Source organism: Eptatretus burgeri, chromosome 13, assembly GCF_056783735.1.
Source record: "Eptatretus burgeri isolate ZD-2024b chromosome 13, Ebu_testis_v1, whole genome shotgun sequence".
NCBI classification, from domain to species: domain Eukaryota; kingdom Metazoa; phylum Chordata; class Myxini; order Myxiniformes; family Myxinidae; genus Eptatretus; species Eptatretus burgeri.
In genome coordinates, this window is record NC_140973.1 from 40,175,773 (window position 1) to 40,191,109 (window position 15,337).

The 15,337-nt window shown below is 44.6% G+C and overlaps 1 protein-coding gene across 2 annotated transcripts in view; it reads left to right on the plus strand.

Annotated features, from left to right (window-relative positions):
• Window positions 1-9,884, plus strand: part of LOC147014276 (integrin beta-5-like) — a 110,902-nt gene extending 101,018 nt beyond the window's left edge. For both annotated transcript variants that reach the window (XM_085852112.1, XM_085852113.1), the window contains exons 15-16: window positions 1,293-1,459; window positions 6,288-9,884. In XM_085852112.1, the coding sequence (XP_085708238.1) occupies window positions 1,293-1,459; window positions 6,288-6,374 (254 nt within the window). In that variant the 3' untranslated portion in view covers window positions 6,375-9,884. The remainder of the gene's footprint in view (window positions 1-1,292; window positions 1,460-6,287) is intronic.
• The last annotated feature ends 5,453 nt before the right edge of the window (window positions 9,885-15,337 follow it).

Below are 15,337 nucleotides of genomic sequence, written 5' to 3' on the forward strand. Positions count from 1 at the left end.
TGTGGTGTGAGCAAGTTGTACATGAGCTGGATGAACACAGCAAGAAGAGGAAGGGGAAAGTGGGGTTGAAACAGAAAAGGAACAAGCCAACTGACTTCTAACAAACAAAAAGGGGCGAGCGAGAGGGTTGGGGTTGGGGGAATCACAATAACATGAAAAAAAGTACTTGGGAATGGGGTCATTTGGGGGAAGAAGAGATCATGAGTATGGATGTGGAATGACCTGAGATAGTGGTGAACAACTGTCTTGAAGCCCTGGAAGGAAGAGTGGGACTGAGCAGACTGGGGAAGTTGGTTCCACTGGAGAGAAAAAAGGAGTAACGAATGAGTGCAGGTGAGCAATGAGCCTGGATTTTGGGAGTTTCATAAGAAGAGAGTTACCGGCAGACTGTGTGCACCCTTCATTAACCTGGGAGGGACAGAGCGAAGAGATAGCAGAAGGCACAAGTGTATTGATGGGAATGCGATGTAGTTTAAGATGCTTGTTGTTTCATATGCAGTCCATGGCTGCTGGTTGCATCATTTGTGGAAGCACGGCTTTGCCTCTGATGCAATGTCCTGATTACCAGTAAGCTGGTACTTATTTTGCCGACCTCAGAAGGATGATAGACAGAGTCAACCCACCTGTTGTTATTTCAACAGAATCACAGGGGCTCAAACTCAAGATCCTAACATCTTAAACCAGCCACCTTAACTGTTAAGCCAACACCAGGCTAGTTTATGATTAGCCAGGTGTGATTTAGTTATGATGGCTGTAATTTGAAGATGTCCGATTGTTTTGCGTATCTTCTTCCTTCATCTGCAGCAAATGGGGTAATGTTTGAATTTGTTCAGGATAACGGTCATAACTCACCTCCTCTGCGAAGGAGACCATGGGATCTTTAACTTCCACCAAGTAATGCTGGTAGATGAGACATCCCGTTTAACGTCCATCCGAGGGACGGCACATGCATTGATGAATCACCCTGCCTGTGAAACACCGGGATGTCAGTTGAGAGCTGAGTCTGGATTCAAACCCATGTTGGACAACTCAGAGGTGAGTATGCATACCTCTAGGTTATCTTGCCAGCCTGTTTTGCAGGTGTATCGTGTCAAATGGGAATGTGTAGTTAGCTTTCTTTTGTGTAGTTAGGAAAATAAATAAGGGTACAGTAATAGTGTTGTGTCCCTCAGTTTTTGAGGATGCAGAGATGATATGGGCTGAGTGGCTTCTTCTTGTGTCTGGGTTGCTTTGTGTATCCTTGTGTAATAATTGGTTCCTTTTTCTGTTGCTTTCCTTGACATCTCTGTCAGAGTGTGGCCAAGCTAACGATCCAGCGGCCATGGTTGTAGGGATTGTCGTGGGAGTTCTTCTCATGGGGCTCATCTCCCTGCTGGTGTGGAAAGTTGTGGTGACCATCCAGGATCGTATTGCATTTGTTCGATTTCAGAACAACCGACTTCATGCTAAATGGGGCGTGGTAAGTGAATCAGTGTTCTTTAAGTTTATGGAAGCCTTGTTGCAATGAACAAATATGTTCTGTTGGCCAGTCGTCATATCCAAAATTGAAAAACGGACATTTGGTAGCTTGTACATGTTGCTGCATTTGAGCCTGGAGAGTAACTGCTGAAATCTCAATTGGCTGGTTAATTCTAAATAATTGGCTAGTTGAATTCAGCGACATGAAATATAAATCCTCTTCAAATTTCAGGTCAATCGGATGAAAATTGAGGATTTTAGAAATTCCACCAAAGTTGTTGACCTTTGGCCTATGTTGACCTTTTGACCTCAAAGGCAATAGGCTCCTTCCTTCTGACAAACTCTACCAGGAGGTGAAGTTTCGTGAAGATAGGTTTAAAATTGTGACCTGTAGGCGATAAACAGACAAACAGACAAACAAACAGATATAACAAACTTGAATGACCAATATACTTGAAAAACTCTTCGATTTTGCAAGTAACAAGGAAAAAATGTCGTGCAGAGCACAATACTTGCAAAATCCACCCCTCTCTCCAAAGGTTGCCATGGAAATATCCAATTGTCCATTTCATAAAGATTAAAATTGACAATCTTAATCAAAGCTCAGGTCAATCGGATGAAAATTGATTATTTTTTCAGATTGTAATTGATGATTCTAGAAGTTTGACCTTGAGTTGACCTTTGACCTTTTGACCTCAACAATAGTTGCTTTCCCAACTCAATGACGGACTATGCAAATCCTGTTCAACTTTCAAGTTAATAGGATGTAAATTGACGATTTTCAGTTGAAAATTGAAGATTTTTGAAGTTGACCTTTGATCTTTTGATCTCAAAAATAGTTGGTTTCCAAATTCAGTGACACAATATGCAAATCTTGTTCAAATTTCAACTCATTCGGATGAAAAATGACAATTTTAGAAAGTTGACCTCGAAATTACCTTTGACCTTTGACCTAAAAATCAATAGGCTTCTCAGTTGAGACTACCCCTACAACTTGGTGAAGTTTCATGATGATTGGTTTAGAATTGTGACCTGTAGGCAATAAAGAGACAGACAGAATGAAATTGACTGATAAAATAAAATTGAAGAAAAATCTTAGATTTTGCAAGTAACAAACAAACGGACCCAAACGCACGCAATACCCTCTCCTTCCGCAGGGTTAACCAGAAGGCATGTGGTGTGATTTGCAGATAAATTGAAATGTGTGTAGCGTGACGAGCACTCCCTCGATCTCCAATGGACATAAAGTCTTACATCAAAGCGTCACCTCCAATTCGGAGGCCTCGGCCCGGCGACTGTCAAACAGACAAAGATTACATGGTCAACATCAGTTAAACATCAAACTGAGCTGTCTATCCATATTTCGGGCAGATTTACCCTCATCAGGACGACATACTGATAAATATCTAACCAATATTGATCACATTCGTCGTTTAAACATAAATTGTACCTCCTGGCTGTAATGATGAACATCGGCCCCGGATTATGTCTCGCACAGTAAAACCGCACAATCCACAACGAACAACCATCCATTGCTGTGCCGAGGCCTCTGGATTGGGGGTGACACTTTGGTGTCAGACTTTATGTCCATTGGGGATCGGGGCATTGCTCGTCACACTCCACACATTTCAATTTACATGCCGATCGCACCCCATGCCTTCTAAATTGATTGGTTTGTATTAGCAGGAACAATTGTCTGGGTAGCAGATGGATGGTTGTCCCTCACGCTGCCTTCCCTTCCCCTCACCTCGCACTACCTTCCCTTCCCCTTTTTTTGCCGCCTCACACTTACCTCCTCCAAAACCCCCTCCCCTCTCTATCCCCCATGAACATCTCCCAGTGGTCTCCACGTGCTGTATTAACGTACCCCATTTTGTTCAATCCTGCACTACCCCTTCCCCCCCCTTTCTCCACAAGTCGCACTTCCAAGACGCAAGTCGAAAACCCTTCCCCCATTTCCCCCTCATGGCCCCCTACCAAATGCAAGTCCAGAATCCCCTCCGCTTAGGCTTACCTCCTCCCAAACCCCCTTCCCCTTCCTCCTCGCCCCTCGTTGTTCCCCATCCTCCTCACTCCCACCCCTCCTGGAGTGTATAACAACGTTTAGTGAGGCGTCGCTCTCCCTGCCTCCCCCCTTCCTCGCTCTTCCACCCCTTCCTGGCTCCCTCCTTTCTCACATTCTCCTAGCTCCCCCACCCCTCCCTGGTACTTTCTCCTTACTACCTCCCCCCTTTCCTCACTTCAACCTCCCTCCTTTCTCCCTCCCCTCCCAACCCTCCTCTCTCCCTCCCCTCCCAGCCCTCCTTTCTTCCTCCCCCCCCAAACCCCCCCCTCTCCTTCCTAACTTCCTCCCCTCCCTCCCTCTCAATGCTCTTCTCTCTATCCTTTCCCTCCCTCCTCTCTTTCCATCCCTCTCCCCCTACCCCCACCCGCCCCTCCTTAATATTCCCGCCAGCGAAGCGACAGGTTGTATTTCTTAGTAAATTCACAAAATTAGGATCCATCTGACTTGTTTTCAGCTCACAATACACCTGACATTGTAATCACCAAATCTAAGTCTTGGTTGGAGGTGCAGGTAATCATTCTCTCTTTGACTGATCATCTTAGACATCCTTCATATTGCCTCTCTGATCATGTCAAAGTTTGAGCAGTTGGGACAAGAATATGGGAAAGTAAGTCCTGAACTCATTTTCAAGATGGATTAGTGGAACACTGAGCAAACCATTGCCAGCAAGATTCAGTTAACTCCACGCAGCTGTTGCCCTTAAACTTAGCACGTTACCTTCAGGTGGAGGTGCTCTCTCTACAAAACCAGTCTTCAATTTCAATCGTAGCTTCCCTGCTGCCCTCACTTGCACCATTTCCTTTCCTTCTTTCCTGTTTTACTCCCATGATGCACTGCTTAGTTTTGTTTTGTTTGAAAAAACATCTTTGTGGCTGGTAAATAATTATCATCACATGTTTACTTACTTTACTACATAAATTATTTATTAGTTTTAACACAATTTTTCATGCTTGCAAATTTTCACTCTGATTTTTGGCTTAAATATTCATTTGTTCTTTTTGTCCCTACCAAATAAAATGTATGAGATTCTCATCAGATCACATGAGAAATATTAGAATATTTTGTGAGGGCTCTTCTTCCTACTCTTCTTGTTCAATACCTGTATTTATATTTCATGATAATAAATTAAATTCATCACTTTGCTATCATGTTTGCCATCTTTGTATAAGGTATGCAAATGAGAATAATTTTAATGCAAATGCATTGTTTGTCATTGTTTTGCCAATGTTTTTTGGATTTTCTGTGGATATTTTTTCTTCCCTTGATAGAGATCATAATGCCAGCTTTCAAGTACTAAACGGCACATTGGTACATATATGTTGGATGGGAATCGTCTCTTGTGCCCACTTACCAAGAAATTTGGGGCTGTAAGAGATATATATATTTATTTCTGTAAGACTTTTGCACAAGCTTGAGAACTATCTCCAGAATATGGTAATGATATACAAGGTTCAACAATATGGGAGTTGTTGGCATTTGTTTGTATTGCTGTTCACTTGCCATGGTTTACACCATACTTCACACCAAGCCATGATTTACACCAAGCCATGATTTACACCAGCATCGACTGAGTCACCATGCCATGAAGCCTCCTGGGGGTGCAATGCCTCGTTCGTTTTACCTCTGTCCTCTCTGCCCTAAATTGGTGTTGGACTTCCTTAATTCCAGGGTTTTTTTCCTTTGCCTCTGATGCATCCAATTGTCTTGTCCATGTGTGCTTCTGATTTTTATGCAACAGTTTCTACTCTGTCTGTATAAACATCAACTTTGAATCCTGCAACATTTTCACAATATGTTTTGCTTTTTGTGGCTCTATCAGGTTTGCATTTCTTCACCTGCTCAACGAGGTTGAATATGAGCCCTCACATGAACATCTCACCCAACTCGGTTTTGCTTTTTCCTATTACGGTAACACCAACACTCCGTGTGAGATCTGTTTCCTGATTGTCTCGAACTTTCAGCCACTACTCCTGCCTGATATTCATCTGAGAGCCAACATCGTGACATGTTTGGAGCTTCTTAAAGGGAAACAAAGCCTAAGTTGCAAAAACATCCCGGAGAATGACTAAACCTGGTTTTTATTGAATTATTTCAGTTTGCAAAGTTTCATTATGGGAAAAAGTATCATAAAGCAGTAAATGCAACCAGTGAATTTCCTTGTAATCTATGTTCTAATAACCATGAGTTGTCTATATGGGTCTCGTATAATGCCTTTCAAAATCATTTGTGGACATGAAGTCGTGCCAATCATGGACATGAAGCTGCAGGTTCAAATACAGCTGAGGACAGCAGTATGAAGGATCTCGAATGTAAGCTTCTGGAAATTTACTTCATCACAAGAGAATGGCCATTTTGTTTTAGAATTACTGGTGAAAACTCAGCCTGCTCATCAATAGCCTTCAGGGAAAGGATAATCTCCCTGCCCTGCCTGGTCTGGTCTGGTCAACATGTGATGGCAATCCACACAGAGTTAACTCGTGAAAGGGCAACTTGGAATGGACACGAAAATGCTACCCAAGAAAAGGCTGAAATCTCCCTAAATGAAAAGAAACAAAAACAACCCAGAAATTTTAAATAATGCAGACTTTGTATTCATCCATTTTGGAAATTGTTGTGTCGCTCCCTGTTTGTATATCAACATCTTAAATTAGTAGCCTTAATCCATCCAAACAAACAAATGTATTCAAAATTATAACATTGTCCAGTATGTCTCACTTGAATTTTACCATCATTTATTGGTAACAGTTTGTCTTTCTTCCTGCAGGGTGCAAACCCCCTTTTCAAAGGGGCAAACTCAACACAGCAGGACGTTTCCTTTCACGGTCTTCGATTGTTGCACAGGGACTCTTGAAAGGCACAGCACGAGCATAGACGGCTGCTGCAAATGACACTGTCCCGAAACTTTAAATCAAGAATATGAAGGATATACAAATTATCCTTTTTTAACACATTTCGGGAACAAAACAAGAGACTTTGGCTGAAGACGCTTTTGCCACTATTTGTACCTCCTCTGTGGTTGGTCAAGGGAGTCTCATGAACTGCTGAAATGCACATTTATAAAAGCAAAGAGTAAGTCAGAAGTGGAGCACTGGATGAAGAGAAGAGAAGAGTTATTGGTGTTGAGTACGTATGGGACATGATGTGTGGACACTGGATAAAGTACGAGTAAAGCTATTGAGATTCCTACATGATTAATGTTTTTTTCTTTTAGTACAGGTATGAGGATTATGTATTGTTTTCTAAAACACGTTATTGCAAAAAAAAAAAAAAATGTTTAGCACAGCCAATTGCAGCATCTTCAACATTGTACCTTGCTTTAAAAAAATTACCAAATTAACCAGAACTGTTGTTTCTGTAAGTTGTACCGAATTGTATATTTTTGTTTTCTGCCGTTTTAAATGTTCATTTTGGTTCATTTACGGCCTATTTTACATGCTGTAGCAGATGCACAACAGGCAATTCTCAGCAAAGTTGTTTTGCTCTTCATCGAGAGTGATTAATTATTGCTCATATTGCACTGCCCAGCCAAAGAAAAGAAATTTATAATGATCTTCGTGATGAGTACAATCACTTTCTTTTCTTTCTTTTTTAAAAAATATGAGTTGTCATGGAAAGCAGGCCTGAATAGTACAATCATTATGTTGTGGCTTCTACAAGATGTCAAAAGACATTCTGCAGTGCAGTATTTGTAACTGGCATTGAGTTTAAGGCAGAGACGGTATAGATAAAACATGAGATTTCAGACGAAATCATGGCCGTCTCCCTCAACATATGTCGAGCACTCGATACAGTCCAGCAACCCACCTTATTCTCCAAACTTTGCCTATGGCATCCAAAGCCACCACACATGGCTTACTGACATCCTCTACTCTCGTAACCAAAGTGGAGCTCACAACGTGATCCTTTCAGCTCCTCTCCCTGTCAAACTAGAGTACCACAAAACTGTCTTGTGGCTTTGGAGGCCAACTTTCTGACTCTCTGGAAAATCCTCCTTATCTCTTTGCTGATTATTCCACCCTCAACCTTCAGATAGGCATGTAGCATCTCTCTCTCTCTCTCTCTCTCTCTCTCTCTCTCTCTGTCTCTGTCTCTGTCTCTGTCTCTGTCTCTGTCTCTGTCTCTGTCTCTGTCTCTGTCTCTGTCTCTGTCTCTGTCTCTGTCTCTGTCTCTCTCTCTCTCTCTCTCTCTCTCTCTCTCTCTCTCTCTCTCTCTCTCTCTCTCTCTCTCTCTCTCTCTCTCTCTCTCTCTCTCTCATAAGCTGGTCAAACACTTGGAATACATCTTTAAATCCAGACAAATCTCTGGTTTCATCATATGTGAATATGCTTTCATTTTGGTTCTTTGGGGATTTTCAGTATGAAGTTTCCGGGTATGCTTGGTGTTGGCTGAATGGCTAGGGTGGAAGGCTTCAGATCCAAGGATCCTGAGTTCAAATCCCACTTGGCTGTTGAATTAATACCAGGTGGGGTTGACTCTGCCTGTCATCCTTCCGAGGTCGGCAAAATGAGTGCCATCTTGCTGGTATCCTGTGCCAGAGTGATGACCCGTCCAGGATTATGCCCAATAGCCCAGGAGACTGCTTCGGCAGAACCAATGCTCCACACTGACTATAGTCCCAATGGATGAATTGTTTCCAGGTAGGGGTTTGAGAGGTTTTATGGGTGGGGTTTAACAAAGAATCTGAACTTTGAATCAGAAGTCTTGGATGTCTTTTCTCCCATGCTAAATTGGTGACACCAACGTGATCCAAATGGATGGACAAGGCTTTGCAAGTACGCAACCAGTCACTGAGAATGAAGAGCCAGTCATGCCCTTCCCAGATGCTCAACCAGTTTCATCGGTGGCAGCAGTTTCGACAAAGCTGCCGCCATTCTGGCCTAATGACCCACGGCTGTGGTTTATGCAAGTCAAAGCCCAATTTGAGACCCATAACATGTGTGATATATTGACGGGACAGTCATAACCTTTCATTCCTGCAGCATTCCATACTAAAGTCTTCAACACTTTTCACTCACTCACGGACCCGGGTATTCGAGTAACCCAGTGCCTCATCACCACATGCGACATCTGGCCAAGCATCAACACCGACGTGTGCTGTTTGGCCAAGCAGTGTTTTCAATGTCAAGCTCCAAGATCCAACGTCATACATTCACACACTCATTGGCTTTACAACACCAGATAAGCATTTCAACAGGGTCCATGTGGATCTTTTCACTCCCCTACAACCAACCTTCAAATGGACACCACTATTTATTGACTGATGTTGACCACTTCATCCATTGGCCAGAGGCTAAACTGATAAATGACATCACCACATCTACCATCGCCAAGGCCTTTGTCCACACCTGTATTGCACATTTTGGCATTCCACCAACCATCACTACGGATCATAGTAGCCAATTTGAATCGGCTATATTTCACCAGCTGACTCAACTCTTGGGTACTGACCATGTGCGTACCAATGCTTACCATCCAGCAGCAAATGGTATGGTGGACTATTTCCACCGCCAACTGAAGTCTTTCCTGAGAGCGCATGATAACTACACACACTGAATGTACGTTGTACCTATGGTCCTACTTGGTACGTGAGCTTCTCCAAAAGACAACCTTGGAAGCTACACTGTAGAAATAGTGTACACTTCATCTTCCAGAATTCTTCTCAGCATCCAATGACACCTTTACATCGCCACCATCTATGCAAGCTAACTTTGTTCGGCCATGCAGGGCCTTCGGGCTACCCTGATGTGTACGCCTTTGTCACTCCGGTGTTTATTTCGCAGGAATTTTCTACATGCACCCACATATTCATACGGCACGACTGTCCAGAAACGCTTGCAGCAACCTTATGACATACCTTACCAAGTTTTACAATGCTCCGATAAGACCTTCATACTTGATATTAACAGTGATCGTGATACAGTCTCCATCGATCACTTGTAGACAGCTCTTCTTAAAGCAGCACCAAAGCCGACCCTCTCACTGACCAATGGATCGATACCTACTACAACAATACCCTTATAACCGTGTTCAACTTGATCTTGGCAACAACTACACTTCCCAGCACAATATTTATAGAATACTTTTTGTTTGTTGAGCATTTCTCTTTGCTGTGACTTTTATGTTTACATGGACAGTCTACATCTCTTCTCTTGCACCATATTGTATTTTATTTGTACCTTCTGTTCAATTAATGCCCTAAGAGGGGGAGTCGTATCGCGGCATCATGTTACCTTTGGTTTCTTAATATGTGAATACGCTTTAACTTTGGTTTATCGGTGTATTTTCTGGAACGGGGTTTCCCGGCAGGAGTTTGAGAGGTTTTACGGTTTCAGTTTAATAAAGACTTCACTCAGAATCCAAATGCCTCGGATGTCTTTTCTCCCATGTTAAAAACCCTTCCATCCACTTCCTTACCAATCCTCTTGAAGAAGTTCAGTCACTCAAACTTTTGGGCCTCACCATCAGCCATGATCCTCTTGGACAAATGACAAGTCGAAGTTGGCCTTCAAAGCCAATTGCCAATTGGGCATCCTCTGTCATGCAAAGTCTTTCTTCTATCTAAACTTGATCTACCTGTAAGACCTTCCTCTGCTGCTTCTTATTCTTCTTGCATATGGCAGCTAGGCTGCCGGTAGCTATCATTTTGTTGGGGCACGACTATGCCGCTGATGCTATGCCCCTATTCCAGTACACTGGCACTCATTTCGCTGACCTTGGAAGGATGAGAGGCTGAGTCAACCCCACCTATTGTTAATTCAGTGGCCATTGGGGCTTAAATCTCATCTTAAAGATCCCAAGCCAGCCACCCGAACCACTAATCCAACACCAGGCTTATCTGCTGCTTGATGGAGTACTGCTCTCCCCTTTGGGCTTGTGCCCCTGCCTCACACCTTGCTCAGCTTGATGCCTTTGGAAACAAAGGCTTTCAAAATCACTGGAATCTCACACGATGAAGCTGATTATCTGGGCCTTACACTTTCACATCTCAGATAGGTCAACTGTCTATCTTCTACCACCTCCTTTCCATCTTGCACCTTCTACCCTTTCTGTGCTCTGTCCACCCCTTCCCCAACTTCCAAATGTTTTGCACTGCACACGTTGTCTGCCAGTAACCACCTTCTCGTGAACCTCCAAAAATCCACTCACCACTCACCTCGACTCATTTGTTCTTCTTTTTTCCTTCCCGTGAAATCAACTTCCTCAGTCTCTTCGATCCCATTCTTTCCTCCAAGGCTTCAAAATAGTTGTATACACCTCTTTCCAGGTTTACAGTTTTTCCTTCCACTTCTGTGATCGAGAGTTTACGTCTGTATCCATATTGTTCACCCCTGCCCTGCCCTTGCTCTCAGACTTACCCACGTCTCTTATTACCTCCGCCACCGAAGGTAGATGGTATGTTATGGTGGTTATGTTTTCACCCCTGTCTGCCTGTTTGTTAGTTGTGAAAATGGAATATTTTTCAAGTTTATTGGTTGGTCTTGTGCGTTGTTCTGTCTGTCTGTTTGCTGTTGGTTTGTATGTCAATCGCCGACAGGTCATAACTTTAAACCGATCTTCACGAAACTTCACCACATGGTCGAGTTGATCATAAGCAAGAAGCCTATTGCTTTTTGAGGTCAAAAGGTCAGCATTAGGTCAATGTAGGCCGAATTTCTAAAATTGTCAATTTTCATCTGATTGACTTGAAATTTGAAGTGGAGTTGAATATTTATTTTCTTTTCGCATCCACTTTTTGTGATGGTATGATGAGATCTTTCCAGGGTTCTCGATGAGACATAGCATTGACTAAATAAAAGCCCTTCCATCTGGTATCCTTCTCGATGATGTCTCCCAGGATAGTGAGGGGGTGACCCCTTCTCCAGGGTTCTTCAGGCCTCCAGAGTAGAACTTTCTTTTCAAGTTCATCATGTCGTGTCACATGACCAAGGCGAAGGTGGCGTTCCCTCACAAGAACAGAGATGCAGGGAAAAGAGCCATACAGATCCCAATTAGTGATAAGGTCTTGCCAAGAAACGTTCAGAACTTTTTGAAGCAATCGGGTGTCGGTATCATCCAGTGATTTCTCCAATGTTTGGGTCAAGGTCCAGGATTCGCACCTGTGGAGAAGGATTGACTCGACCACAGTTTAGAAGACCCTTAGCTTACTCTGCCTGCGAATTGGAGATCTCAAAACTTTTTGGAGGGTGTGAACTGCTTCCCAAGCCTGAGCTTTTCTGCATTCTAAGTCATGCTGCATATTGGTATAGGAGCCGAGGTATTTAAAGTCATTCACTCTCTCTATCGGACTTCCGGCAATGGTAAGTAACGCACACTCAGCACAAGGATTGACATGCATATGCTTAGTCTTTTCAGCACTGAGTATGAGCCGAATAGACCGAGCAGCAGTTTCAACCTTGTGAAATAGAAGTTCAGCTTTGCTTAACATGTCTGAAAAGGAGCACTATGTCATCAGCAAAGTCAAGGTCAGAAATGTGCTGAGCTGGATGTCTGTTACTTCTATGCCAGGAGAGAGTTAAACCATCCCAGTCTTCAATCACATTTCTTAGGGCATAGTCCAAGGTAATGGTAAACAGGTAAGGAGCGAGCAGGTCACATTGAAGAACTCCATTGTTGATTTGAAAAGTTGCAGTCCTTCCTTCAAGAGTTAATATCACTACAGAGGTATCTTCATACATAATTTGCATGACCTTCACAGTCAACTCAGGGATGCTTCACATATGGATGTAAAATTTGGAAAAGTTTATTCCTGTACATATCGTTGAAGGCTTTCCTGAAGTCTATGAAGATGATAACAGCCTCTTTTCAGTGATTGTTTACTTCCTCAATGATGCGCCTCAGAGCAAGGATCTGAGAAGATGGAGATCGACACCGCCTTAAACCATTTTGATTTGGGTGTAGGATCTTTTCTAATTCAGGACGAATTCTGTTAAGAAGGAGGCGATTGTAAATTTTTGCTGCTGTTTGAGTTCAACTTCTTCCACAGTTGTTTTCAGGAAGCATTCAATTTCCTTTCTTGGGTATTGGTACAATACCTGCTTTCCCCTATTCTGGAGGGTACTTTCCTAGGTATGTTTCATTGCAGAATTTCAGCAACAATTTTCTTAACTTCAGAAGTTGCCAAACTTCAATTGGAATGCCATCAAGTTTTTCCAAGTTTCATTTGTTTCATTGCCATGTCAAGTTCTACTGATGAAAAGATGCCAGCAGTCATGTTGGAGTTGACCTCGAAAAATGGATCAATTGGATTGTTGGGTAGGCTAGTATTATCAGAAGAGAGCAGTTTGTGGAAATGAGTTTTCCAGGAATCAAAGCGATTCTCACCTTGGAAAAAAGCAGTTTTAGATTTCTTTCCAGAAAGATGTTTCACTAGATTCTAGACATTACAGAATGCGGATTGTCAAAGCCCCCCAGTATATTGTGAAACCACTTTTCCTGGGCTTCATCATACTGTTACGGCTGTGGAAATTCTCAATACACCATAAAGGGTCCTTAGATAAGTTATGACGCTAAGTTTATGTGCAGATAGTTCCCCACCCTTGTTTAAAGGGCATTCGTGTGATTCATCGGGCTGCGACTCTTTGAGATAGCCGTTTTTCTGTTCTATCCTTATTTTGGACCGTCCAAAGACTTCAAACGAAGGCCCCGTGAAAGGCCTACAACAGCGCGCGAGTTTTCTCGTCTTTTTTGCAGTGCCGGGGCTGACGGGAGAGGCCGCGAGAGCTCGCTGGCGATTGGTGGATACGGGGTGTGAGGCAGTCGTGAGAAGGAAACGCCCCTTTTCGAGGAGCTTCTTGAAAGGGCTAGAGAGGCGGAGCCAAAAAGGGGTGGAGCGAAGGGGCGGCGCCCTGCGCTATATCGGGCGGACCGCGTGTGGGCTTGCTCTCTTAGTGGACGTCGTGTTTGAGCTCCCTCTCTCTCCTGCCTGGATCATCGCGTTGGAGTCTTCCTCTCTCCTGCCTGGATCGTCGTGTTTGGACTCGTCGGGCTCTGGATCGTCGAAGGCTCATCTCTCCCTCTGGGCGCCAAGTCGTGAGGGTTGCGAGCAGTGGTCCCGGGTCGAGGCGCAGACGAAAGGAGAGTGCTGGAGAGGGCTCGCCGACTGTCGCCCCTCGAGGGGGCAGGTAACCTGCTACGGTCTCGCGGGACCCGTTCGGTCTCCCAGGTCCCGTGTCATAAAGACCCAAGTGGTCCAGAATGACCCCCTTGTCTGTGAGGGGGTCTTTTCTTTCCATTTCTTTTGCTTTTGTATGACTGCTGTGGCGCCGTGTCCCTATAAGTTAGACCTGTGTAAGTGACTGTACATTGCTCGTATTCGGTGGTAACGCTTTTCTTGTATATTGCATGATTCCTTGCTTGTGTTGTGTGTGCAATATGTGCTTTGTAATAAATGTCCTTGTGTGAAATGTATCCCGTTCGTCGTCTCTTTCCCCATTGAAAGTGCCATCTTGAATCGTGGAATAAATTAGTAGTGGGTTTTGAACACCCAGGGTAAAGAAGAGAATCTGATCCGTCGAGGTCGGCAATAACACCGATCGGTTATCACAGTAGCACGGAACGGACTGCTTAAGTGGTTCGTGTCCAAGGCCGACCTGCAGCGAGGTACGATCGCCCGGTCGACCACTCGCGCAGGTACCTAGGTAGGTCGAATTTGGCGAGCAACCCTATCCTGCGCGGATGGGCAATTGGCACGATCGTGGTGAGGTTAAACCCCCACCCGTGACTGGCTCCTGGCGGTAGTTCCAGGAGGGTCACGACTGAATTGTCCGTCCGGTGGGCGACGCGGTCGCAATTCGAGTTACGCAATCGCTCGCACGTCAGGCGGGCCAGAATTCGTAAGACTGGTGTACAGGAGTGTGGCATTCGAATCCACCTCGGTCTCCAACTAATTTCACGGAACCGGATCAGGGGTGAGTGAAGCGACCCTCCGTGTTCCCCAAATTCGAGCGATTTAAAAATTGTTATTCCACGGGATAAGATGGAGTTTCAAGGCGAGCGGGTGCCGGGTGGATTAGATGTGTAGTAATGTGGAATCCATGGCCCGGGACGGTACTTGTTGTAATTTTAATCAATGGGGGGAGCTCAACCCCATATACTGAGCACGGACTTTGCCGGCAAACGGAGTCGCAAGATGGCGGCGCGGCCGCACTTCAGCGCGGCACGAGGCGTGAGCGGGCCGCCATGAATGGCGCAACGAACGGCACGACGCGAGGCGAGTGCTTTCAGCCACCGCTTCAAACCACGTGGGCGAGAATCAGGAAGATGAGGCAACTCATGGGGATGTTAACGCAAATAAATGAGGGTTATCAACGGATGAAAGAACAATTAGGGCAAACCCTAATAAAGGAGACACAAATAAGAATGGAAAAGAGGGAAGTAACAGGGACAACAAAGGAAATAGAGAATTTGCCAGAGACACGGGAGACGTGTAGGACGAGACACGAGGTGACGACGGCAGAAATGATAATTGAGACAAAGGAGGTAATGGGTGATGAGGTGACTGAGTTGGCAGAGACACGGGAGATAGAGGGTGAATTGGACGGGGTTAAGGACGAGCACACACACATTGAGGTAGTGGAGGACGATGAGGGGGAGCTCGCAGAATGTTTGATGACCCGGTGCAAGCAGCTGGATAGCCTCCTTCGGGAACGGAGGGAGACTCTATTCTCCCTTAAGCTGATCGCGACCAGGTGAGTTCGGTCGTGCCAAGCGAGGTAGAGGGGGCGAGTGCTGCGGACGGGTGCACGAGGAGCTTGGGGAGTATGGAGACCCCGGAACCCGTTGTGGGGGCACGATTCCCCATTGTGATGGTCCCGG